This window comes from Numida meleagris, chromosome 13 (assembly GCF_002078875.1).
Source record: "Numida meleagris isolate 19003 breed g44 Domestic line chromosome 13, NumMel1.0, whole genome shotgun sequence".
Lineage (NCBI taxonomy): Eukaryota > Metazoa > Chordata > Aves > Galliformes > Numididae > Numida > Numida meleagris.
The window spans coordinates 7,100,119-7,127,726 of NC_034421.1; the positions used below are offsets into that span (position 1 = coordinate 7,100,119).

Here is a 27,608-nt window from a genome sequence, read left to right on the forward strand (position 1 = left end):
CCCGCGCTCGCAGCCGGTGCGAGGGTCGAGGAGATGAGGAGGGAATTCTCGCGGCTGGGTTTGAGACGGATTCGCAAGTTTCAGTGATGCAGCAGAATTGCGTTCTTTGAAGTGCTGGAAACGCGTCAGTGCAGGATGTGCGGCGGGGAAGGCTCCGCTCCCGCCCCGCCGTGCCCCGCTGCCCCCGGCTGACGGCCCGGCGCTCCGTGCTCTCCCCGCCCTGCCGGCCGCCATGGGGCGCGGTGCGGTGCGGGCGCGGCTCGGTGCCCCGCGGGTTGGGTCGTTGCTTTCTGCTGCGCTGTTGTTGACATGGGAACCAACATCGCTTTCTGTTCCAGAGAATTGGAAGCTAAAGCTACCAAAGAAGTCGAAAGAAAACTAAGCAGGTAAGACGCTCGAATCCCCTCCTGAGCTCAGAGCGCGGGTCGGCCTGGGGCTGGAGACCACTGCGGGTTTAATCTGGACCTTTAACATCACGTGAATTGTAAGGATTTAATAAAATAATAACTTGAAATATGTTCCTCTATTGCATGGAGGCATTTCTGCGATTTTAGTTCCATAGGCTGAACGCTTTTAATGTGGTTTCTTTTACGTTCTACATCAGATTCTATAATAGAATTTTTTTAATAGGATAGAACGCTTTTGAAGAGAAAAATAACTTGGCATTCTGTCTTAAGTTGAACCTAACAGTATTCCAAAAATTAATGAAGGTGAGGTGGTTTGTTTTTTTTTTTTTTGTTATTTTTCCTATGCAGTTCAGGCAAATATTGTTGAGAAGCAAGAAATTACTGGCTTGCGGGGAAAAAAAACCCTGGCTTTGACCTAAAATGAACTGCTGTGTAATTATTGGGCTTTTGCTTCTCTTTCCAGTAAGAGTTAATGGCAGGAAATTTCTAATTGGCGTGTCGTTCTTATCTGAGCATCTTGCAGAATGGGCAGTTCCTTTTAAAATACTTAGCTCAACAGTAAAGAGTTATGTTGAACTGGGAATTTTGTGTGACTTATATACGTCACTTCTGTGTTTAAGAAGTTATTTCTTCTACACTGTTTCTAGTACAGTCACATTCTTGCAAATATCTATCATTTATATTCTTAGTTTTCTACTGTTGCCCTCCCTTTTTATGTATTCTTTTTCAATTAGAGCTTACAGGGGCTTTTATGAGGGCCATTTGAAATACGCTGAAAACCTGAATGTAGCTGATAGATTGCTGGTTTCAGATCCCTGTAGCCTATGTTTTTCTTGCTTACTGTGATTAATCAGTCCTGAACTTTCAGATTGATTTCCAATTCCACTGTGAAAACTGATTGGCTTTCCCCTATAGTCAGTGTATGTCTTTGGTTTTTTTTTTTTGGTAGTAATGCTTGAGTAGGAATAATTTTCCCATTTTATTGATGGCATTTATATAACTTATACAGAATTTTTAAGATTAATTAAAAGCCACAAGCTAGGAATAACATGAGGGTCGTTGTTAAACGGGCTTTATTTGAAGAGTAAATTAGAATTTTTTAAGTAATCAAATTACAGTAAATCAAATTACAACTTTTTAAGTAATCTGTCCACAAAAGATTTCAAAACAGTGGAAAAAAAAAAAACCCACACATTATTAAATCATTATCATTCTGTGCACAGCACTTGCTACATAATTGATACCAGAAGCAATTTCAGAAACATATTCTTTAGATATGGTGCTAAATTAAAAAAATATGTATTGGGGCTCACGTCTTAAAAATCTTTTAGTCATAGGAATGTGAAGATCTGGTGACTTACTGTGAGCTCTCTTGTCACGCTGGCAGCATAGATAGTGCCAAGAGGTGGAAGTAAACTAGAGCTGCATAAACAAGCTGTTTGTGGGCAGTGGGAACAGATCAAGGTTCACCGAGGAAATTCTGATATGAAATGGTTCTCTGTTTTCTGACACAGGTATCTGTTTAACTCGTTTAAAATATTCAGAACTTTTTTTTCCCTTTTTTAGCATTAATATATCAGTTATTTTCAGAAAACTTTCATCTAATTGGTTTATTTTTAGTGAGAACATAGCTTGGCACAACGTGCCTGCTCTAGATAGACCTGATAATTGCATTAGTAATGCAGACCTCAACAGATTGCTGTCATTCTTTCTCTACTGTCATTATCTATGATCTTATTAAATTTGCAGTGACCTAGTCAAATTGTAGAAGAGCAAATATCTTTCTCTGGGAAAGGTAAATAGACCTATGCTACAGTTTGTCTAGATGTAAAATTGCAGAGCGTATATATAGTCTGTAGATTCTGCGGGATGTTGGCTCTGCTTCATGTAAGTTCTGCAATTCCCTTTGGAGTTGATGCTTATAAATAAATTGGTTTTTAATCTTACTGAGAATATTGGCTTAGGCTATTGGTTTGTGATAGAATAAGCATTACAACTGTTAATACAGCTTGCTTATCCAATTAGAGTGATGACTTTTAACCTCAGGCTTAGAAATTTGGCTTGCTTGGCCTTTCATAAAAGGGTCTTCATTTGGTCTGCATCTTCTTTAAAATGCACTTTTGCAGAGGACTAGGTATATGTTGCTGTTTTAGAAATAAACACAGTGCGTGACTCAAACAGTAATTCAAATATAAATGTGTTGCATATTACAAGTGAAATGTCACCTGTTTAGTCTGCCACTGAGCAAGAGTGTGCAACGCTCTGCTGATAACCAGGGGAATGCAAGTTAAATTTGGACAAAATGAGGAGTAGAAAAGACCATTTAGTTCTTCCGGTTTAAGAAATAACTTCTTAATTCTGTTTGGTAAACAGGGCTTTCCTGCCTCACTTATGCGGAACTGAGAGAAGGTAAATATCTGAAATACATTTACGATTTTATTCCTGAGTACCCATGAGTTTGACTCTTACTTCCCAAGCATGCAAATCACAGGAAAGGTTCGCAGTATGGCTTTCATTCACCCATTTCTGCTCCATCTGCTTTGGCTGCAGGCTCTCTGTGTTCTGGGGGAACTGACTTTACCTGACATCATGTATACCTCTAGATCTCATCCATCTGTTCTACTAAGTTTCTGCTGTGTGATTTTTTTCTTTTTTTACTCTTCTGTGTTAGCCTCGTGCAAAGATGGTTGTTAATCTTTCCTTATTTGCTTTAGAAAAAGATGAGATGGCTCAGTGATAGAGGCATAGGTATGAGAATCAGAGTGAGAAGTGCAGTGGTTTCTGCTGATACTTGATACTTGATTTTCTGTTTGTGTTGGGGGAGCAGGTTTTTTGGCTTTTTTTTTCCCCAGTAAATTTATGCAGTCAAATGGGAAGAGCTTATTGCAAAGAGGCAGCATCCTTTCAGAACCCTTAGAGATGCTTAGGCAAAATAATACATTACTTTCTCATCTACCCAGTAAGTGGGGTGCTTTTTCACATCATGCATAATTGTCAGGTTGTCCCCATAAGGCAATTTGTTCTTATCAAACCCATCCCGCATTACACTTCTTGACTCTGTGTTAATAATACTGAAGCTGTAAGGGATGAACAGCTGTGTGGTTAAGGTGGTGGACTGGAACAGTCAGTGTTCATGTGTCTGTTGCAGATATCCTGTATGACCAGTTTGCTTAAGGAGGAGCAGTTTAATAGTTCTTTGCTTTCCCACTTGTAAAGAAGATAGGGATTGTTTATTGCAGCTGCTGAAGTCTTGTATATTTGGGTGACAAACTTGTTGGGGAGGAGATGTGTATGCTTGCGTAGCACTGAACGTGATAGACCCTAATCTGGGATGAAGCCTCAGGGACAAAAAGTAACCAAAATATTATCGTGGAATTATGGCATGTTTTCAGTTGTTGTAGTTTGGAACGTGGTTTTGTTGAACCAGCTTCTGCATTAGAAGGATGGGAAAGGGGAGCGTATCCCACGCAATTGTTAGCGGCGGACATGTTAGTTGAATTTCTGTCGCTTCACTTTTATGGTGATAATTTGAAGACTGGAATTTTAAAAAGTAAAAAAGAAAAGAGGCAAAACCCATTGGCTAATTAGTTGTGCATCGAAGCATCAGTTTGTAGCTTGGCAGCACCTCTTCTATACATTAATAGCTGGAAAGAACACGGGTGCAACATCTGTAAGTCTGCAGTTTCCTTATCAGTGACTTTCTTTGCTCCTGTGTCATGAGCTGGGCTTTTGTGAACTTCAAATGGCTTCTGCACCGTGAACTCGGGGAGTGTTCCTTTTGTTGTGATACGCTGTTTTGCAGGAAGCATTAATAAGGGAATAAAAGGATGAATTTTTAACCAAAATACGCATTTTCTAATTGGTTCTCATATAGAAAAGCTAGCTGTTGGTTTTTAGAAACTGAGAAACGATTTTGTTGTCAACTGTATATGACTGCACTACTAAAAAAAATATATTAGCAAACTTGTAGGTCAGAATACAGCAGAAATATAAACGTTCTAAGTTCTGGCAGTATGCTTGGAAGTCTGTATGTAGCGCCCACACAGAGTGGGTATGTAGTGCATGCGTGCATGTTTAGTGTCTTTGTGGAATTATAAATGGTTTTTCTATTCCATATTTTTATGTGTAATTTTCTGTCAGTGTTCCACCTGCAGCACTGCAAGTTAATTTCTAGCTAGAAGATAAGCAAATGGTGGATTTAAAAAAAATTTTAGAGTGTGTAGGTATCACTGTAAATTTTAGAGTGGCTTCAAAACTGTATACAATTGCTTCTAATTGCTGTTATGTTTAGTAGTGTCGTAGTGAACTTATAGAAGGCAAAAATCCAGCAATACCTAACGAAGAAGCTCATGTCTGGCGATGCAGTAGCGAGCATGCTGCCAGTGACCGCGGCATCCAGAGCGATGCTGTCCTCTCCAGAAGTGGACTGATAAATATTGTTTTACATTCAGTTATTAACAGATATCTTTTCCCTTCAGCTGTTATCTCAGGGCCACCAAGGGCTGGTTGGTTACAAGTCTCCTCCGTGCAGTGTGAGGTGCCCTGGTGGGAACCCCTGGTGGCTGGGAGCAGTGGGCACGCAGCGTGCGTAGCACGAGGCCAGAGCAGTGACTCCAAAAATTCCAGCTCGATCTTTGCAGTGTTTGAAGAGCTTCAAAGTCAGCCTAAGATGTAACACCTCTGGGAGAAGCCCTGCACAGCCTCACTGCTTCTTTGCTGTTGTCGTTAACGGTGTCTTTAAAAATCTACTAGCACCATCTTGTGGGGCAGTGAGACTTTAATTGGGTTTGAAAGTGAGTTCAGGAGGTATCTGCTTGGCAAGCAAACGCTGTGTGAGCATCTGTAACAGTGCTGACATCTTCAGAAGCGTTGGAAGGATGAATTCTAACTGCTAGCGTTAGCTTGAAGAATCTTGAAACCCAATTAATGCAATTCTCTTACAGAAGTAGTTTAGTTCTGGTGAATGCTGGATAACTGGTGAGATGGCACGTTGTTTTGTTTCAGCGCTGACATTTGCTGTGTGCGTGCACGGTGTGCTTTTTCCTCTGAGATACTGCGTTCATAATAATGCAGGGAGAGTCTTAGATCTTAATTTGTGTCAAAATTCTTCTTGTAACTGTAATTTCCTCAGCAGAGTGACAAGAATTGTAATTTTATTGTGGCGTAACGTCTTCCCTTTTGTAAATTATAAGAGCAAAGATAGCGTGCTCTACAAACATTAATCACTGAATCCTCATTATGTCTTCCAGAAAAAATATGGGTATGCTTGATTTTCGTGTAATGTAAGAACAGAAGCTAAACATGTCTAACTGTTTTCTCTATTTCGGCACTGATACTTTCACAGTGCCAAGCTGGAGCTTTTTAACTTAGCCATCATTAGAACCTGTTTGAAGAATTAAAGTTATAAGTAAAATATGATTTGATGTAAATGGTTTCTGAGCTGTTTACATTTGGAACGTTACAGCTGCTCCAAATTGCAAATAACAAATCAAGCTAAAAAAAAAGATAAAATATGAAGTTAGCACTGTCACAACTTAAGGAAATAGTAATGGATGCTGACTGTAGAAGTCAGAATGTAGCTGCTCTCCACGTAAATAGCACAGTGATGATAGGAAGGAACTGAAAGTCTTGATCTCAAGTTGCCCAGAGACACAAGGCACTTCTCTGTTTTGCAAAGGCGATGCACCCATTTTAGAAGATAACAAATTATGGGGGTTTTTTTTTGTTTGTTTGTTTTAATGGCTTAAATGAGTGAAAGAGTTTGGGTATGTTTTTCTGCTTACACAAACGACAGTTGTGCAGAGTGAGGTGCAGTTACCAGATGCACCAGGCATGCTGCTGTCAGCACTGTCCCTGTACTTGGTCAATGGATTCAATTTACCTGCTGCAGGGAAGAGCTCCGGGAAAGAACTTGCTGATGTTCCTTTTTTGTTTTGTTACCTCAACTCTGTGTTTCTTGTTAGGTGCTACAAAGTATCGTCGAGCCGTTGACAGTTTCTGGACAGTTACCTAAAATTTGAGTACCAAACAGGGATAGGCGGCTATTCAACTGCCAGGTGGTGCATGGTAAATACTATGTAATGCTTCTGTTACTCAGGATGTAGCGTTAATATGTAGCTTGTTAGTCATGTGTTGGGATCGGTATGTAACCCGTGGCACTTGCTAGTCTGCTGGTAGGGCTGCGCATTTGTGTGTTAGAAATGAAGGAAACTTGCTCTTTCAGCTGTTGGAGGTGGAAACTTAGGAGTCTGCTTTAGACTGATAGCTTAATAGGAAAATCTACACTTGTATTCTAGGTTTAAGTAGGAGGGTAGTGGTAGTAGGGCTGCCTTCCTTGCAAGATTGATGTTTTTAATGAAGAGGGTGGGCAGTAAGGGCTTTCCTGTTGATTAGCTGTACAGTGGGTCAGTTCTGCTTTTCAGTCACTGAGACTTAACATTATAATGGTAATGCAATGCTCTTTTTAAGAACTACCTATAGGTAGGCAGTGTGCTGGGCTCTTCTAGGGCCCTGATGCATACAAATCATGGTGTGTGTGTTCTGAGCTGGCTTCGCTCAGTCATCCTACACACGTGAAAATGGAATGACCAGTGTTATAATTTAGGAATTCTATTGTTCCTGTATGGAAACAGGAAAAGGGTGCTGTGTAAAAGTAATCCAGAGGTACCTGTATGTTGGTTGGTAAAACCTATATTCTGAAACCATAGTCATTTTGACTTAGTTGTAGCAGGATTGATGAGTCATTTTTTTTGTTGTGAAAATACTGCTTTGCATAGTGCTTCTTACAGCACTGCAGCTTTCTTCTAAAACCTGAATGATTTCAGTTTGGTTGCACATTCTCAGGGTGCAAGGCAACGATGGACAAAACAAGTGTCACATACACAGCACACAGATGTCACTGCAGGTGAATCATTACCCCAAATGTGCACGGCACCCAAGGGATTGCTTTAAAGCAAGCTGGCACGCTGCCACTGTTTCCTGCAGTTATGTGACTAAGCTCTTAGTTGTCCATGAAAGATTTTTGATACCTAATTGCAAATTGTTTTTATACATTAAAACAGTCCTCAGTGAATCTTGCAGCCAGATGATGAAATGGTGTAATAAAATCTTCTCTCCTGTTCTGCCTTGCTTAGTGTGTGAAATGCATGGCAAAGACAGAAAGGTGCTTTTTTTGTACAAGGTTGAACTTTGGAGATAAGTGCCACACTAGACCACTTGTCCCTGTCTGGATGTAGGTTCTCTTCCCTCAGTTGTTCCTCAGCTTTTCCTTTTGCTGTGGTAAATAACATGGGCGACTCTGTTAAGTTGTACTGCCTGAGAGCTGCACAGCAGCCAGGAATCAGAGCTCTTCTGGAACTCCAGCTGCTGGGGCACAAAGCAGGGACAGCGCTGGGAGAGGCTGATTGCTTGTGAAATGCTACTCGATGAGTGAGGGCTTCTTCTGTTCTGAAGTCTATTCACAGAGTAAATAGGGTGTCATCTTCCTTTACTTAGTCAACATGTGGAGTTTGTTCCTGCATCCTGTTCAAAGTATGCTAGAAATTAGGAGATGTTTGGAGGACATGATTGTGTTAGGGCTCTGCATATCAGAGGTGTTTGTGGCAGCCTAGGTATGCTTCAGGAAGAGGGCTGCAAAACATTTTCAGCCTTGGTTTTTTTGATGGGTTGTTGTTGTTAATCTTGTCCAAGCTAGAAACTTCAAAGCCCTCCAGCTTAAAACATTCCTAACCCTGACACAGAGAAGTAGCCTTGTAAGTAGGCTTTCTAGGAAGTAGAAATTCTGTACTGTATGAATCTCAAACACTGAAGTAAGTGGGCATTGATAGGCTTCCTCTGCCTTGAAGTGTTTGGTGCAAGCTGCTGCCACTTCCCTCTTTATAGCTGGCTTCATTGTTGTTTTCTCGACTTTAGAATCCTCCTGCCTTTTTGTGAGCACTTGTTTTTATTCTGATACCTGAAACAACGCATTAATCCTTGCTTGTGCATTTTGTTTTGTTGTGAGCTTTTTTGCATGATTAGCTCAAGTTCTTGTTTTGGCTGCTGATTCCTGGTCTTTTCTATCCATTGTTTTCCTGTAGGTTTTCTTCTTTTTCTCATCAGTGATTGCTGTCTCCTCAAGTGTGGCACTAAAAAAAAGCTTTTTGTCCCAAAATTTCTCTCTAGTTCCTACTGACACAGATAGCCCGTATGCCTTGACTTCTTCCTGCTTTTGGTACTCTCCGTATTCTCTCTACTGTTTTTATTTACTGAAGTCTGACTTACAGAGTGCAGCATAATCTGGGAAGCGATGTTGCTGCAAAGCCTTCTGTTTTAGCACCTATAACTCTGTATTAAGTGAATTGAAATTAATGACATGTGAATGCAAAGCCTGTTATTACAAGTTAGAGTTTTGTCACTCAGTTTAGGAGGTCTAAAATTGCACTGCTGTTGTAATCTCTGCTCTGACCATGCTCTTCAGTTGGTACCTGCTTGTTCGTATGTACTTTATGTCAGTGGTAGCATCTGTACGCATACACTGCCAGCTGAATTAGCTCAGTGCTCTGGCAACAAAATGGGTTTGTGTTGCTTGGCTGTTGGCAGAGGCAGTGTATAAGATGAGTGAGTGCTGCAGATGCCTGCCTGGGGTTGATAGAGGCAGCGTGTGGCTGGGGAGCTGCCCATGGCCTGGTTCACGCTGGGTCAGAAACAAGGGAATGTGGCGGTGGGAAACATGGTGTGTGAGAGCTCAGGCACCGATTCACAACAACAGGGAGAGCTTAGGAGGGAAAAAAAAAATCACGTATGTGCTTTGGCACTGCAGCTGCTCTTAAAAGTTTTGTCACTTGTGATTTGCAGTGAAACTACGTGGGCCCTGTGGGAATCTTGCTTCTAATTGGATACTATTTCTCAGTTCCTTTTGGGTCACTCTGAAATAATTGTTCTAAAATGAATGTAAGTGTGTACAGATTGTATTTTGGGAGAGTTAATTACCAACTGTGTGGTTCAGGGATTTAGTGCAAGAAGAGGAAGAACAGTTGATGGAAGAAAGGAAAAAGAGAAAAGAAGACAAGAAGAAGAAGGAAGCTGCTCAAAAAAAGGTACGCTGAGTGTTAAAAAAGAGTACTCGTGGAGTTCGCTTCATTAATAGTAAATATTGCTCGGTCTGTTCTTTGACAACAGTGTTTTCTTAATTTCTGTTTATGCTGTATATGTACTGTCGGTTATGTAATGGTACCTGACATACTGAACATCTTAACTGGCTTTGTGTACAGTTTATTAGACACTAAAGATTCTGAGATGACTGCTCGCTTTCTCAATTCTGGTTTCAAGTTGAAAGCTTCCTCAGTGTCAGTTCTCCCTGTTTGTTGGCCTAAACAAAGGTGTTCCCTGTGCACCTGTGGAAGATTAGCTATGTCTAATCTTACAGCAAATCTGAGTTAAATTGTACAAGAAGGCCCCTTCTGGAAATGGTGAGGTATTTGCTTACATTCCAAAGTGAGAGTTTCCCTAATCTTTTCAGTTGCTGACAGCAAAGCTGCATAGTAATTTTTGCATCTCAATTGTAAAAGTATAACTCGTTTTCCTTTTGGAATTCTTTTTTAATCAAAAGTTGTAATGGAAAGGGAGCTAGTTTACTTGAAGAATTTACATCTTTTAAGAGGTTCTTCATAGCCCCCAAAGCTTAGTATTTTCATGAGTTTGAAAGACATGCTTGAAAGTAATTTTTAGAAGAAATAAAAGCATAAATATATTTTTTTTTAAATGAAGAGATCGAACATTTGCCTGAAATTGAAAATTTGCATTTGCTTTTCCTGGTCACGGAGCACCTGCTAAACTGTACCTGAGCTATGTGGCTTTGTTCACTTGCTCTATGCTCAGAGCATCAAAATGTTACATGCCTGGACTTCATCCATCAGGAATTTTAAGAAATTCCTATGGAGCAAGAAACTGTAGGGTGCTGTAAGGGTGGTCATATGTATTCCTGGAGAAGCTTGAACTTGATCTGGACTGGAGGTATCTCTCTGAGAAACCACAGTAACATACAACTTCCAGTTAACTGTTTAAAAGGAAAAACAGTAAAACAGTCCTAACACAGAAGTGGCTTGATTCTATGTTTAAATGGTAAACTTATTAAATTAGCTCTCAAATGTTCTGGGGGATTTTTGTCTGCTCCTTCATATTTTTGAGTAGTTTCAGTTTGTCCAAAACTGCTCATTTTGTCTTGTAATCTTTTTCTGTTTGACCTCTTCAGAACTTACTATTTGGTGTTATCAATCTTAGGCTTGCTAGCAAAGGCTTAAAAGCACATAACCGTGCACCAGCTAATGGAAGGGAAAGCCAATGCTTGTTTTTTGTGCATTCTGTAGTCTTTTAATAATTGAAACTAAAAGACAGTGCCGTAGGAGATGAGCAGCAGTTGCAGACGTGTGACACTTGGCTTACAGAACATCTGTCCTTCTGAGTGGTGCTTGCTCCCTCGTGCAGAGCAGATTTTGCAGGACATGAACCTTCATATTCCAAATACCTTTTTTTGACCATAAAAAAATATGCGTGGAAGCAAGTGTTCAGAACCAGCTGTTGGGCATAAACTATCCTGGAGTTCCGAGTGCATAGGAAACATCCCAATGCTTCTATATATATATTTTTTTTTGTTAACTATATTGGTTAAATAAAGTCAGCATAATGAAGAGTTGTGGTGTTCTGTAGTAGCCATGGGTACTGCAGCTGCCTTCTGGAAAATGAGGAAGTGGAGCAATGATATTGGAGTCAGGGTGACAAGGGTAAGCAGGCAAACTGAAAATGAATGGGATGTGGTTTTTAGAGGCACTCATGTAAGCAGCCATTGGTTTTACTTTGCTCTCTTTATTCCAGTGGGTGATGCATTACCATTAGTAGAGTGGATTTTCTTCAGAGATCTTGCAGACATCTTACTGCAGCTATTTTTATCAATCTCTAACAGCGTAATTTTAATTAAAAATAAATCTTTCTTGGGAGCATGAAGCTGCATTTAGACAGTGTAGCAAATTTTTGTATGTCTTTGCCTTTGCCGGTTTAAGAAATTGAAGAAGTGTTTTTCTGTTGATGTACTGTTAATTTCCAGAGAAGTTAGGATATGACACCAAAGTGTCATGAATATCATTTCAGTGTAAGCCCTGAGAGTGTTAATATCTAAACCTAACCAAGTCTGGCATCAAATGAGTGAATGAATTTTTTTGCTTGCATGTGCTCTGCCTTTCTTTTTCTCTCAAGGTTTTAACTCCAGATAATCGGAGCCTAAATATTGCTGCAAATGACTTTATTGTGTCATACAAATATGTGCAATGCCGTAATTAAGACAGGTTGTATACACTTACCATAAGTGGCCCTATCAGATTAAGTCTCATTCTGTTTTAGCAATATAATGCATTTTAGAAATGATAATTAAGAAGACTTTTGAGAACTCTGATTTCTGCTTCCAAGAGATTTCTTATGGGGTCTGTTTCACTTGCGTTTCTAGTTAAAGCCACACAATTAAGATGTGTTCCCATACAAGAGATGTTTCTATCCTCATTTTTATTCCAGGAAACTTTATTCCAGTGGATCTCTTATCTTGCCACTGTCACAGGAGCAACAAATTAAATTGTGGAAATGAAAGACTGAATGCTCTGGCATTTGCTTTACCTCCTTTAGATTTCTATGTTCCTCCCTCTTCTTTCCCCGCTGTATTCTGCATGAGAAGTGGTGGGGCTTCCTTGCTTCCAGGCACAGTTTTTAACTCACTTCAAACAGGTTCATTTGTAAGTTTAATTTAGTCCGTTTCACATGCTTATCTTTCAAATTAATTTTGCCTTCTATAACATTTTAGCAGCTTTCTAGGCGTGAGGAATAATAGGCACGGGTTGGTTAGGGAGAAGTAGAAGGTTCTGATGTGGATAATTAAATAATTTTAAAACATTTTAATAGGAGAAAAGTCAAAAGCTAACATTGCTTCTGTAAGTGGCATGTGTGCATGTGGCTTTTCCTGTTATCTGTGCAAATCACTGACACTTCTTCTTTCTTATTCTAGGCCATTGAACAAAAAATCAAAGGTAAGTTACTTTAGAGTTTTTTCTCTGTATAATGTTTCTGCATTTTTAAATACGGTGAATCACATGGCTCAGCTGAAAGCTACAGGAAAATAGGATCTCTGAGATTTCACTTGCCATGTTTCAGACAGCTACCATAAATAGAAGAGTAACAAGCAATGGTTTCTCCCAGGAGTTGTAATTCTTCTCATCTTCCTTTTTTCCATTCTTAATTACTTACACTAGGCAACTACGTAATACTTGGAGATCTTCCCCTTAACTGTTTTTTTTCTGCTCTTCTAGTCTGACTGCTTACAGATCCACCAAATGCATCTGTTCAAAACATATTTTCCAAATATTTTACACGTAGGTGGGGCTAGGAACGCTTGATAGATAAGTGGTTGGTGTGTCCAGTTCTAACTGATTACTGTGGGGGGGGGGTTGGTCCTGGCAGAATGATCGGATGGCTGTGCTGTCAGAGCTGTCACATTGCTTTTATAAATGCCCCGTTCCTTCTATAAGCGGCAGAAAAATCATTTTCACTTTCTTTTTTACTTGGTTGGAAAGTGGATAACAATCACATAGGCAGCCACGTGGTGTGCTTCTTGAACTGCTTTTTTGTGGGAACACTGGGTTTAGTTTAATGACTTGAGCAGTGTTAGAAACAGGAGCTTGGAAACCCTGCTCAGCATTGCTGCAGTTATTGCTGGAGAAATCAGATGTGTTGGAAGCGCTGTGCTGGCGTCAGGGTAGCAAAGAGGTGCAGGGTACGCTGTGCATACCGGGAAGTTTCTGAGATGAGATACCAGCTGTAAGGAATTGTGCAAATGTTTGTATTTTGTACTAATAAACTGTGTCTGGGGGGGGGGAAAAATAAGTGGTGAGGGAGAAAAATGATACAATGGTTGTAAAGAATAACATGCATTTTGAATGAACATCTGACCTGTGTTCTCAAGCAGTCCTGGCGTCTGGGCGTCACACTGGGGACGGCCCTGCAGCAGCAAATGGCTGAAAACAGCACGGGGGGGGGGGGGGGGGGGGGGGGGGGGGGGGGGGGGGCAGGGCAGGGCACGGGGCAGGGGAGTCTTCACACGATGGGAAAATGCCTTTCTTATGGAGGATGAAATCAATCGTTCTCATTTTTTGTTTGTTTTCTCTTTGGAGACCTAGTGTTGTTTACGGAATGCAAGTATCACGTTCCAAACTTAATGTTACCATGTTATTAAAAGGGTGTTTCAGCAAGCATAGTGGGAATTCAGAGTTGTCAAAGAAGCACAAGCTGGCAGGCCTCTGAAGAAGTATGGGCATTGTGGGATTCATGCGTGCAACTTCTTGCAACAGTTTCTATAGGAATAAAATTTGTTGCTTGTGTTGCACCTAGCTCTTTCCTGGTTCTGCCTGCTTGTATTCAGGATGCAAATGAATGTTTCATTAAGTCTCCGAGTTTCCATCGCGTTAATGTCTTAAATTATTTATTTTGTGCATGAGCTGAAGATAAAATACAAGAGTATAGGATCTCTAAATAATTCAGAATTATGTTCTTTCTTTCAGAAAAGTAGCCGGTTCCATGGGGGCGGGGAGCAGAGAGATTCTTCCTTTATTTTTAAGCATAGCTTGAATGTTTCCAAAATGTTTTTTTTAGCTAAGGTAGACATTGCTGTTGCACCAGTAGCTGTCAGTGCACATGTAAATTATAAGGGTGCCTTCCAAAGGAGTCAGTGGTGCTGATTTTTTTTTCCTGTTCAGGATTGACAGTGGAAGTAGTGAAGAAAGTGCCAATGTAAATGTTTTCCGTACAAATAGCATTTAACACTGTAGGGCTGTCATTAAAAATGCATGTGTTTCATGCCTGCGGATCTCAAATATTCTAAGCTGTCTAGTTCTATACGTCTGGTTTTATCAAAAGAAGGGAGATGGTGTTCACAGGAGTTAAAGACGAATGCAGTGGGTAGCTGCGAAGAGGAAGATTTCTCTGTGCAGCAGCCAGCAGAACAAACCCCTGCCTTGACAAGTGCCCTCCAAGTACTCGTGTCAGGCGTTTTAGAAAAAAATGAGTATCGCTTGAAAGTCCTTCTTTAACAGCTCTGTAGTATTCTCAGCAATTGTTCTGGTGTTCCCTGTGATGTCAAAAAATAGGTATTTTTGCTGTGTTTGATGTTAGTACTGCTAGGGACAGATAAATCAATCCGTTTCCCTGGGATTTCTCCTGAAACAGGCATCTGTGAACCATGCCGTAGCCAGGGACAGCTAACGATACGCTGAGCACCAGACTAAATGCTGCGTAAGAAGAATGGCTAAGGTTTGTTTTTGATGCTCGCTCCGGTAATTGTGATGTGCTGCTGCAGAATGTGAGATTTCATCCGGAGATCTTTTTTTAGAGTCAGACTTTAATTACATACGTAATGCTGTAGCGAAAGAATTCACAAAAGCTGAGCACGAATGTTTGTGTGGATGCTGGTGTTGTGGTTAGTTGTTCTGAATGTTTCTGTGCTGTGCAAAACAGTAAAGCTAGAACTGAAAACATCTGTCAATCTCCAGCTCAGAATTCCTCTGCTTTGTGGAAGGCACAGGCGTAAAGGCTGACTGCTGCTGCAGAACAGAATAAACTTTGAATCAGCCACTGAAACAGAAAGTGCTTTTAAAAATAACTGGGTGTGGAATTGAAATCTTTGACTCATATTTCCCACCATGGAAACTTCTTATTCGTTTTCTTCTCCGTGAAGCAGAATTGCCCGAGCACACTGAGCCTTCTGTTTTTGTTGGGTGTGGGGCGTTTTTTCGTCTGCCTAACTCTGCTTTACCTGATTGCAAAAACTCTTACATTAGCTTTGAAACGTTGCAAGTAAGCAGCAAAAACGAGCAGAACGGGAAGCGCTTGCTGCTAAAACTGCCCGTATAAATGGCACCGAACTTACCTTTGTGCGGATCTGCAGGGGTTAATGAATTGGCAAACAGTGAGATATTTTCCAGATCAGCTAGCTGAGCTTACAGCTGCGGCCATTTTTCCACAACGAAAATTCTAGCACTACATCTTACGTGTGTCAGCTTGAAAGCCAGACTTCCTCTGTTTGCCCTTCAGCATTCCAGCACTGACAACTCTTTGGGGCATGACGTGCAGGGAGAGTGTGTTACAATACATTTTTAAGGGGTCAGCTTAAGCAGCAGCGAGAAGAAACGTTTAAATGACAGCTCGGTGCTGCTCTTTGTGTGGTTTAGGAGACGATTTGATCTTTGTAAGCTGATTTTGTGCGAGTGAGAAACTGTTTTCCATCTGCACCGAAGTTATTCAGACAGCTGCCATTTTTTTTTTTTATTGGAGGGGGAGTTTAAGTCACTGGGCCCCTACTCCAGGAGGAGTTGGCAGGCAGCACTCCTGTAGCAGTAAAATGACACCATGCTTCTCCTCCATTTTCTAATGAAATCTGCAGAGTGGGAAAGCAACACAAGTTGGAAGCGTCTTTCTTTGGAATCTCTCTGTAAACTTTAACTTCACCATCCCCCTGCTCTGTGCGTTCTCAGCAGGTTTGTTCTTTATAAAAATCTGTGATTTTGATATTATTCCTTTCTGTAAAATGGCTGATCTTTGGCAAGTAAATTAGCTGTGATAGATAGTCTGCTAGTAACGCTAGCGTTCTGCTTTACTGTGGTTCAGAATAGAATGCTGCTGTGCAAAACTGTTATTAAGCGAGCAACTTGTTTATAGGAAGCTAGAAATGCTAAGGATTAGGAGGCGCTGGAATTTCTAGCGGCCGTGTTGGAATATTATCTATTATTTGATCTTCTGGGAAGTTGTGGAGCAGAAACTATTGGGCAGGATAATTGTGTAGCTTTAAACTTACTCTATGGTGCTTGGGGAAGCGAAGATGAAGTAATTCTGCTGCATCTAAAAGCACTTCTGATTAATTTCAGTTTGAAATTAGCATACAAATATAAACTCTACCCATTTGAGTCTAACCGTATTATCTGGTAACATTTTTTATCTAGCTTGATCAAAGTACTAAGAATAGCGTATTTCTTAAGGAAATTAATACACGATATGAGAGAAACGTAATTTTCTTTAACTGTTTGGGAATTCTTGTTGATTTTGTAGCTTCAGGGTGGCTTGGCACAAAGTAGCCTGGTTGTTACGTGCACTCTTTTACAGTTGAAAGTGGTTCGATGATCTGAAAGTCGATTAGATCTTTAACAGTAAGCGCTTAGTCTTAAAGCAGCAATAATTAGGAAAGTGAACTATTAAGGCTGCTGCGTTGCAGCGCTGCCGTAAGCATACTGCCTTCATCTGTTTGGGTGTCTCATGGAATGTCATATATAAACCATTTCACTTTATCTGGGAGGAGCAATCGTATGTGAATGGAAATGTAAGAGAAGCGAATCTTTCGTAGACGGCGTTGCGCGTGGCACTAAAAATCTCTTCCAGGTGGGGGGTGCTCTCCACTGAGGTGGGCAGTTGAACTGAACCATCCTACACGCGGCGTGCAGGAGCTGGAGGAGCTCTGTGTGACCTTCAGCGTTGCCGTCGCTGTGTGACTGCCTTGGCTTGGCACCGATACGCTTGCTGCAGGAAGCGGTTGTTTTGTGTGCCGCTGTCAGCACGCCTCAGGTGTGGGCTGCGCTGCAGGGCGCTGTGAGGAGCCGCTGCAATTAGCATGAATCAGCTGCGGCAGAAGGAGTGCTGATAGATCGCTAAGCTGAGGTCTGAGGTCTGCCCATGGGCTGCTCAGACTGTGCTATGTGAAGAAAACTTTTTTATGTATTTCAAAGCTTATTGCGGTACCTAGACCAACCTAGACCACATAAATGTGATAGCTTGTAACGCGTTGGACTGTTCACACATTCAAAGATATTTACTAAAACAGAACAACAACAACAACAATAAAATGCACTCCATTATTTTTCAGTTCTTTCACTTCTAAATGAGGAAATGCTGAAAGCACCCAGTGGAAACGCACTTGTGTAAGATTTGTTTTAGCGAAATTGAGTTTCAATCTAAATTCGTCGTCGTGCACGGTGTTTCAGATGCTCACAGTAGGGAATCTGAATTATCCACTTATTGAATATGGGCAACAATTAATGAATGGAATCTGATACAGTGCTAGTAATCGTTATCAACTCCGATTTATCTGCAAGCTTTTGAATACCACCCATTCCGCATACTCTGTGCATTAAATTGGCTCGTGTCTGGGCCGTTCCTCCCCGTCGTTCTGTCCCTCTCCAGCCAGCTGTGAAATAGGGAGCAGCGGGTCAGCGCTGTCAGAGCGCCCGAGTGCTGCTCTGCTCCACCCCTGGGACGTGTGCTGAAGGGCCTCCTGGGGAGCAACGGCTTGGCCACATTTTTTTTTTTAGTAGCCTAAATATGGTATTCCATTAAAACACAAAGCAGCTGCTGAGTCTTAGGTGACGTTTTATTCTGGGTGTCCTGTTTGCCGCCTCCTCCTGCAAGGTCGTAACTTTTTGAATGTGTAACACTTGTAGGTTTCCCATTGGAGTAAGAGCTCTATTTTTAGTATTTAAATATTTTAACATAAGGTTAAATTGCCAAAATGAACTGACGTAGTGCCCTTTTAGTATTAAAGGGGGGCTACAGGAAAGAAGGGGACAGACTCTTTAGCAGGGTCTGTGTTGATAGGAGTAGGGGAAATGGCTTCAAGCTCAAAGAGGGTGGATTTAGGTTGGATATAAGGAAGAAATCTTTTACAGTGAGGGGAGTAAGGCACTGGAACAGGCTGCCCAGTGATGTGGTTGCTGCCCCATCCCTGGAGACTTTCAAGGTGAGGCTGGATCAGGCCCTGGGCAACCTGCTGTAGCTGTGGTGTCCCTGTTCACTGCAGGAGAGTTGGACTAGATGACCCTCAGAGGTCCCTTCCAACTCTAAGGATTCTACGATCTGTCAGAAAAAACTGTAGGAGGTTTCTTAGTAGTGGCATGCTTTACCTTTGCTAGAAGGGATAGCGAAACATTCCTTCATCCAGATCTGTGCTGATCAAGCTGTCTGACTATGAGATAACGGAGCTTTTAATGAGGAGTGAGTTAAAATTATAATTTAAAAAAAAAAAAAATTCCCGTTGCACAATATATAAACATACCTAAGCGTATCTACTTAGTGTTCAATGTAAGTTACTGTTCTGATGAATAACTTTGTCTAACTTTCTTTTTTTTGGGGGTGGGGGTAGTGCCAGAACAAACCAAGACAAGTGTAAGCCAGCCTCAGCCTGTCACCTCTAACGGCACTTCCACAGCAACCAGCACTAATAATAATGCCAAGCGGGCGACAGCCAACAATCAGCAGCAGCAAACCTTGCCTCGATACCCTCCTCGTGAAGTACCACCGCGATTTCGACACCAGGAACAGAAACAGCTTCTGAAACGAGGTCAGCAGTTACCAGTTATAGCTGCAAACCTGGGATCTACTCCTAAAGTATTAAACGGCCAGTCAGGAGGCAGCACTGTCACAAACAAACAGCCGGTGACCAACGGAGAAGTGCCGAACAGCAGCAAAAAACAGCCAGGTGAGGGGCAGGTGCCTTGTTTTTCTTTAATTAGAGCTGGATACTTGAAATGGGATTATCAATGAGCTATTTGTTCTAGTATTACTTAAACTTTAAATGTAAGTTGTGGCACAATGAGATGTTTTCCTGTGTTGTAGCTTAATATTAAACATTACAGGATAATTTCAGCCGTCTTTGTGCAAGTTTGTCTGAAACTAAGGGCGTGTTTGTTGGATGTTGTTGCTGGTGGTGTACAGCAGATGCATACCTGTTTTTGAACAGTTATTGAAACCAAGGTGATGACTGCTATACCTTCTGAATTTCCATTCTTTATCTTAATAATTGATTCAAGTATGGTAATGGTATGTAGAATTTCATTCAGTTTTGATACTTGTATATGTGCAAGGTAGACTGGTCAAATTTGGCAAGTGGCACTGGGAGGCCAAGGTCTCACTTCTGTCTGTGCTGTGTATGTGTGTGCTTGGAAGTTCTTTTGTCTAGTACAAACCAGGAATAGTGTGTGTCCAGGATGTTGTGAAGGTGAGTACTTTGAGATATGTAGGAAAGATGACTAGAAAGGAAAATGAGCTTTCAGTGCTGGGTTTTTGTAAGAGATTCAGAATCCAGTCTAATGAATTGCTTGTGAAGTAATGTAGAGGTGATGATAGTCCAGCATCATGCAAGAGTACCTTAATTCCTTTGGAGCTGAAAGGAAATAGTGGTGTTACTTACATTGGTCTTACTTGCCTTCCACAGTTCCTCTTTTAGACTCCAGCCAGTCCTTCTGTGATTTACCATGGAGTAGGATCTCTTGAGTTTAGCTGTGGTTCTGCCTTTGGACAGGTGATTTGTAAAAATCAGGCAACACAAGTACTGCTAAATCTACAGGTTTCCTTAAATAAATAGGCAAAAAAGTACCCCTTTGTCTGTATTCAGTGTGTACAATCATCTGCAGTGCCATGTGCTCCTCTGGAAAGAGATACAGTCTTGTACCAACATGGTTATTTTAAGAAATCTACGTAAGTAACTCTTTACCAGAACGTTTTCATACCAAATTCACATGATTGCAGTACTGAAACTTTTCTCCATGTGTAAACTTCACATGAAAGGAGGGTCTTGAATGCTACCTTGGTATGTTTGCTTGCCTTCATGCTTTGTTTCACACCAGAATAGCCAGGTGGTTATTCCACAATAAAATGATTTATACAGTGACCTAAAATATTTGCTAGCAGTAATTACTTACAACTGTGGAACAGAAGAGAACACGAGAGCTGTCAGGATCTTGGCTTTTGTCCAGGCTGAGTTACTTTTATTCCTTCATTGACGTGAGTCACTCTCATTTTATTTTGATGCATCTTGCAGTGGTGCAGCAAAGTTGCAACCAGAGCCTTTGGAAACAGAGTGCTTCATGTGACTTCCATTGGTTTTTTGTGTCTTTTTTTTCCTTGTTGTTTAGGAGTAAAAAGAAGTGAGCAGTTGAGATTTGCAGTTAGTAGAAATAAAGATTTAATTTAGGAAATATTGCTTTAAATATAACAGTTATGATTTCCAACTGAAAATGTGCTCTTTTTTATATGAATGAAACTTTTAAAATGAAGGATGTCTCAAATTGGCTAATTAAATGACAAACGTATAAAAGCTAACTAGTAGTGGAAATACTTAGTAAAACCAGCAACATTTCTACTTAATCTGGCCTACATGTAGGACTGATTTTCATATCGGCCTCTCTCCCCTTGTGCTGGGTTCTGAGCTATGGCAAGGCCATTGGTAAGGTTGAGAGATGGCTCTTTTAAGAGAAATCTCTCCTGAAAAGGGATGCTAATAGATGGTTTAAAAGTAAAAAGTGGTTTAGGGTCTTGAAGCTGTAGGTTACATAAGTAGTGCTTCTGTAATTTTCTTCCTTTTTTTTTTTGTAGGCATGCCTCCCATTCGGGACTTGGTGAGCCACTCCCCTAACCAGTCAGGTTAGCCATTTAAATCTCACCTTTTTTCACACTAGGTGTGTTTGTAGTTGTTACATGTCTCACACAGTTTTGTCTGATTTTTTTTTTTTCCCCCGATTCTTTGGCTTATGTCTTTTAATAACGTGTGCTGTGTGAATGTCTGACTTACATATACTTTGTGTGCCATAACATATTACACTTGGGTAAACATTTTAAATTTTCTAAAATGTTAGAATTCATACAGAATTTTTTTTTTGAGGGCTAGACTATATGGCAGCTTAGCTCTAAACGAGGGGCTGTTTTTGCCTTTTTTTTTTTTTAAGCCTTTCTGCTTGTTTGTTGTCTCTGGATGTTAAAGTGAATAATTTATGCAAGTTTGTTTTGTATCAGAGACATTTAACTACATGGGGAGGAAGTAAGTGATCACAGTCCCAGTCTGCAGACCTTGTGTGTGCAGTGCCTAGTTAGTGCTGGGCTGTGTGTACCTGGGGCTGCAGCTGTGTGTGTTGCTCGCTAGGTGAGGCTGTGAGAAGCTCCTGGTGTTTGGTTAACTTACCTGAGGGCTAGTTACTTGCCCGAGGATGGGTGAGCTACAGCTCATGGTGGTGCTGTGTGGGTCAGGGAGGGCCAGGAGAGGGGAGAGTGCAGAGCTGGCCCTAGGGGAGAGCTGCCAGCTGGGCACAGACACAGTATCCTTGTCCTGGTGACTCTCCTGCCCTGTGTTGGCAGAGATCTGTCAGAGACAGGCAGCTCAATCTACTAGTTCTCGGGCTTGAGTTCTTCAGAAAGACAAAACCAGACTTCAGGACCTTCTTCTGTACCACAGAGAAACTGATACCCGAGGTTATCAAACATAATGGGGTATGTTTTGGTTTTTGGTTTTGTCACCTCTTTAAAAGTGTGCTTTTTAGCTTGTGTGCTGAAGTGTGTCTTTTCATAAGGACCAAAAGTACAGTCACTGGGAAGGTACAGTATTGACATATGATATACACCACTAGGTTCTGTAACTGAAAAAGGAGATAGAGGGAGCAGGATTCAATGCATCTCAGTCCTACAGTTTAGTTTAAATAGTGTGGTGGTACTTAAAACCACAACTGCCAACAAAACTCCTTTAGGCAGTACCTGGTAAAGCTATAGGCTGCTGTTGGCTGATTTTGCTGTGCACCAAATGCAGCATCATCAAGTAATTGTTCAGTTCTTAGGGTGTTTTTGTGCTATCTGACAGATGAAAAGAGATTTGAACAGGAGTGTTTCAGAACAGCAAATCGTAAGAAATCACTGATACCTACTTGTGTCCAGGAAAAAGATTAGTCAAGGTGGTTCTGTTGGTGTTAGAATGAGAGTCTGGATTCTATGACTGGAAATTAATCATTACACCATGCTTGTGTATTGTGCTTGTTGCAAACTGTATTGCATCTAAATTAATACAGTAGGCTTCCATAACTACAGGCTTTCTTTCTGTAGGTTCTCTTGCTGTGCAAATTAGGGTTTGTTACCATTTCACTCTGGCTCGTAGTCATAGCCTGTATCTCTTCACGCTGAATTCTGACTGCTTGCCACCTATCTGTGTACTTCCATGCTGTTTTTTAGAGTTGATCACGTTACTGGGATAACACTGTGTAACAAGATTGTGTTTTGTGAGGACAGCTTTTAATGCTCTTCTCTTGTTCGTGTGAACGCAGGCAACTCTTTGATTAGTTTTATAATGCAGGTTAAATGTCACTTTATAAAATGCCAGTGTGAGGCTTGAAATCTTGGACAGCTGCTTGAGTACTACAGCATTTTTCCAGTGACATATCAGTGGGCAGGTTCTAGATCATGTTCTTCTGAATGAATGCCTTCCAGTTCTCCCAAGGATGCTGTGTGGTTCCTTCCTCCCAGAGCGTGGAGCTGTAGAGTCAAGTCACGTAGTGTTTCAGATTTGTTACTCTATTCCAAAAATATTGGGTTTTCTCATTCTCATGGTATTCTCAAGTTCCTTTTGAGAGGCAGATGCACTGAAACAAGGTCTCTTTTTAAATCTGTGTGACCTTCACTTCAGTCACTCATGCTTACCATGATAAACCGCATCAGCCCTTCATGCAGCGGAATCGGAATGAGAACAGGCTCCTACCAAGTGGTCTTCAGAAGCTTCCTTTGTTTCAAACAGAGTTATTACCAAAAGTCATATCTTGTGTATTTTAGCTTCTGGGTAGGTGGCAGTTTTAAAGTTTTGTTAATGCTTTAGTAGAGTAGGTGCAGTGTATAGGGGATTGGAGCAGACTGGGGCTTGAGGCTTCAGTCCGTGCACAGAACTGGTATTGCTGGGAGCAGAAGGAAGAAACCAGAGGGACCAGCAGCTTCCCTTCAGACTTCACACTTAAAATCTGTTTCTAGGAAACGCCAGAGGCTTATAAATTAGTACTGTATGATTAAAAGCAGCCAATCTCTTCGTGTTCTATAAATAGCTTTTGAGAAAAGTATGGATTGATAACTGAGCGTTTTGTTACTGTTAGCCCTGTCTGTTAGCAGGGACAGGTACAACTTCATTATGGTGTTCAGCTGACATGAGTAGCTTTCTCTGCACAGGTGTAAGGCATGTACTGTAAAAATCCATTAAGAATGAATATGAACAGGGATTTTTCTTTATGCATTTTCCATATTCTAAGTAAAGACAGAAAAAAAAAAGACATTACTTAGAAAAGCAGACTTTTTTTTTAAAAAAAAAAGGAAATATTTTTACTGAGCAGTCAAGTGACTTGCTACATATACAGCAACTGAGCATGTGTTGTTCTTTCAGTTGAGGGAAATGCTGAGTAAACTGCACTGACAGGTGTTGTATTTTGTTGCCATCTTCATGACTGTTTTTCTGTCCTCCTACTTCTATAGTTTCATGTTGTGGTGCATCTGTCTGTGTTTTGATTTAACAATTCAGGAAAAAAAATCTCTGCAATAAAGCTTTAGAAATACGAAATGAAAATTGACAGCACTTAATTTCATAGCAAATACTTCATGGTGTATGTTCTTAACCATGAAACATTTGTAAGTCAATTGAGATGTATTTCTTCCTGACTCCTGAACATAATCATCCTATTAATTAGAAAAGAAATGGTAGTTATTACATACATGGCAATGAGAAGTAGTAGTTCGGTTGCTGCACTTCATCTGTGTTCCTGCAGCAGCAGAACTTTAGATTGACATTGTGATTTTTGTATCAGGTTATTGTTGTATAAAAGAAATAATTTGTACTTGAGAAAATGTACATAATACCTTTTAATGGTGTGTGTTTCTGCAGCTATTGTCGCACTGCATTTGCTACTGCTAGGTTGGCTTAATTTCCAGTTTAGATTACTGCCTTTCAGAATCTCTTTGAATTTAAACACATGATTTTTTTTATAACATATTTTCTGGCTAGTGATGCTGATTATTTAAAAAAACAAAAGCAACGCTATTTGGAAAAAATAGAACTGTACTTTCAGTCGTGTTTAGTCATGCTTTGTGTGTGAATTCCACTTTGTGCATTTATTGGGAATTGTTCTAGGTCATGCATAGAGCAGTGTTCTGAGCAGGTATGCTGTAAAGTGTTCTCTGTAATCTTCAGTGACTAGTGTTAAAATAAGCAAAATAATTCTTGACTTAGTGTCTACGTACATTTTTTTCTCTTCTGTGTAATGAACTAATAATACTGTGTTTGTAATAATGGTCTTGGACTTTCCTTCTTCTCTTTAGATCTGAACCACAGTGGTCTAGGATCCCATTATGAAAATTCTCACTGGGGACCAGTCTCTTCAAATAGTGACTCCAGCACAAACTGGGATAAAGTTATTGTAGACGGCTCTGACAAAGAAGCATGGCCATCAATCACTGGCAGTGACCCAGAGTTGACATCAGAATGTATGGACACTGACTCTGCCTCTAGCTCTGGGTCAGAGAGAAACCTCATTATAATGGCTTCAGGGAGCACAGGTGGTGAAAATGATGGCATTCGAAATGGCATCGGACATGGTTCTCAAAATAAGTTTGTGGTTGGTAGCAACAGCAATAATGTGGGCAATGGAAGTATTAATGGGCCATGGGGTTTATCCCATGGGACCATAATAAGCACATGTCAAGTTTCTGTGGATGCTCCTGACAGCAAATCTGAAAGTAGCAACAATAGAATGAATGCTTGGGGCACCATAAACTCTTCATCAAATGGAGGGTTAAATCCAAGCACTTTGAATTCAAATGGCAACCATGGTGCCTGGCCTGTATTGGAGAACAATGGACATGCCCTGAAAGGGTCTGTAGGGAGTGGTAATTCTGGCACAAATATTCAGTGCAGTACCATAGGTCAGATATCTAACAGTCAGAGTATTAACTCTAAAGTGGGTGGTTCAGCCCATGGTTCCTGGGGAAGCCTTCAGGAAAATTGTGATTCTGAATTAAATGGTACAAGGAAGGTTTCATTCAGTGGGCAACCTCAAAACCTTAACACTGAAATGAATGGACCAAATAACACTACTAACTTTATGACCTCTAGTTTACCAAACTCTGCTGGTTCAGCGCAGATTAACGAACTGCCTAATAATACAGGGCATGGGGCCTGGCGCGTGAGCACAATGAATCATTCTCAGATTCAGGCCTCTCCAGTTACAAATGGCACTTCCATTTCTCACCTTAGCAATGGTGAGGCGAAAAATGGTGGATCTTATGGTACTACATGGGGTGCCTATGGTTCTAATTACTCTGGAGACAAATGTTCAGGCCCAAACAGCCAAGCTAATGGTGACACTGTGAATGCAACTCTAATGCAGTCAGGCATTAGTGGGCCTGGCAGCACTAACTTTCAAATCAACGGGAATAAAGGAGGAGGGGTGTGGGAAGCAGGGACAGTCAACTCTCAGAATATGCCGTGGGGAAGTGGAAATGGTGCAAGTGCTGGCGGAAGTAGAAGAGGATGGGGCAACCCTGCACAAAACACTGGCACTAGTATTTCAAATGGTGAATGGAGTAAACTGCCTAGTAATCAGCATTCCAATGAAAGCGTAAATGGAAATAGCAGGAAGTTTACAAATGGATGGAAATCTACTGAAGAAGATGACCTTAACAGCCAGAGTTCTGCTGTGTCTCAGATAACTGAGCAGAATAGCGCGTGGGCCAAAACAGGTACAGGGGACAGTGAAGGTAGTACAGAGAGCACTGGATGCCATGAAGATAGAGTAGCTACAGAAGGACAGAATCGAGAGAGAAGAAAAGTTGACCAGCATGCATTACTCCAAAGTATAGTAAACAGAACTGACTTAGATCCACGTGTCCTTTCCAATTCTGGTTGGGGACAGACTCCGATCAAACAGAACACTGCCTGGGATACCGAAACATCACCAAGAGGTGAAAGAAAAACTGACAATGGGACAGAGGCCTGGGGAGGCTCTGTGACACAGACTTCTAGCTCAGGGGGATGTGTGGATAGACCTAGCCCTAATAATAATGATACCTCATCTGTGTCAGGGTGGGGAGATCCAAAGTCTGCTACAAGGTGGGGGGACTCCAAAGGGTCAAATAGCCAAGGGGGGTGGGAAGAGGATTCTGCTGCTACAGTAATGGTCAAGAGCAATCAGTCATGGGGAAGTGGCAAAGAGGAGAAGTCATCTTGGAATGACACACAGAAGATGAAACAGGGATGGGTAGAAGGACAAAAGGCCAGCCAGGGTTGGGCCATTTCTGCCAGCGACGGCTGGGGTGAAAATTCAAGAAGTAACCATTGGGGTGAGACTAAGAAATCCAGTTCAGGAGGTAGCGACAGTGACAGATCAGTGTCTGGTTGGAATGAGCCAGGTAAATCAAATTCTGTTACTTGGGGAGGTAATAATAGTACAAACCCAAATAATTCTTCAGGATGGGATGAGCCTGCAAAGTCTAATCAGAACCAGGGCTGGGGAGACCCTCCTAAATCCAATCAGCCTCAAGGTTGGGGGGATTCATCAAAGCCAATCAACTCTCCAGAATGGAACAAACAAGATGTTGGATCTTGGGGAGCACCATCTGCCACCAATAAACCACCAGGCTCGGGCTGGCTGGGGGGACCGATGCCAGCCTCCGCGAAGGAGGAGGAACCCACCGGCTGGGAGGAGCCATCCCCTGAATCAATACGCCGCAAAATGGAAATTGATGATGGAACTTCTGCTTGGGGTGATCCAAGCAAATACAACTACAAAAATGTGAATATGTGGAATAAAAATGTCCCAAACAGTAGCAGCAGTTCAGACCAGCAAGCACAGGTACATCAGCAGCTACTGTCTTCAAGTGCCATGTCTAGCAAGGAGAGCAGTTCGGGTTCTGGTAAGGCTTGACTTTACACAAACTTGTGTTTTCATTTAATTGTAAAGCAGTTCTTTCCTACTTGTTTCATATGGCATATTTTAGTTTCAAAGTGGAGAGGTGAAGGTTGCAATGGAAGTACTTTATCGTTACTATTTTTTAAAAGGAGAATGCACATAGACATTTTGATATTTTTATACAAATTGGAGGCTCTGTTCTCATTTTCAGTGGTTTCAGTATTGAAGACTAGACAGCTCTGCTGGAATCCTGGGGTGGGAGAACAAAGGGAAAATGTTTTTTTTTTTTAAATGTTTTTAAAACAAAAGCTAAGGAATAAAAGTGTTTTTCTTCATTTGATTCTAAAAGCTAAAACTTAATGTTGCCAAAGAATCAAAAAAAAAAAAAACAAAAAAAAAACCAAACCCCAACAAGTTGAGCTGCTACAAGGTAGAATGAAACGATTATTTTATA

General features: G+C 41.1%; 1 protein-coding gene across 4 annotated transcripts in view; it reads left to right on the forward strand.

The window, feature by feature from the left end:
• Positions 274 to 27,608, forward strand: part of TNRC6A (trinucleotide repeat containing 6A) — a 42,850-nt gene continuing 15,515 nt past the window's right edge. For 2 of the 4 annotated variants that reach the window (XM_021411266.1, XM_021411267.1), the window contains exons 1-7: positions 274 to 386; positions 2,781 to 2,816; positions 9,394 to 9,484; positions 12,433 to 12,454; positions 18,601 to 18,936; positions 20,832 to 20,879; positions 24,567 to 27,158. In XM_021411266.1, the coding sequence (XP_021266941.1) occupies positions 310 to 386; positions 2,781 to 2,816; positions 9,394 to 9,484; positions 12,433 to 12,454; positions 18,601 to 18,936; positions 20,832 to 20,879; positions 24,567 to 27,158 (3,202 nt within the window). In that variant the 5' untranslated portion in view covers positions 274 to 309. The remainder of the gene's footprint in view (positions 387 to 2,780; positions 2,817 to 9,393; positions 9,485 to 12,432; positions 12,455 to 18,600; positions 18,937 to 20,831; positions 20,880 to 24,566; positions 27,159 to 27,608) is intronic. The other 2 variants (XM_021411268.1, XM_021411269.1) reach the window with 1 other exon arrangement.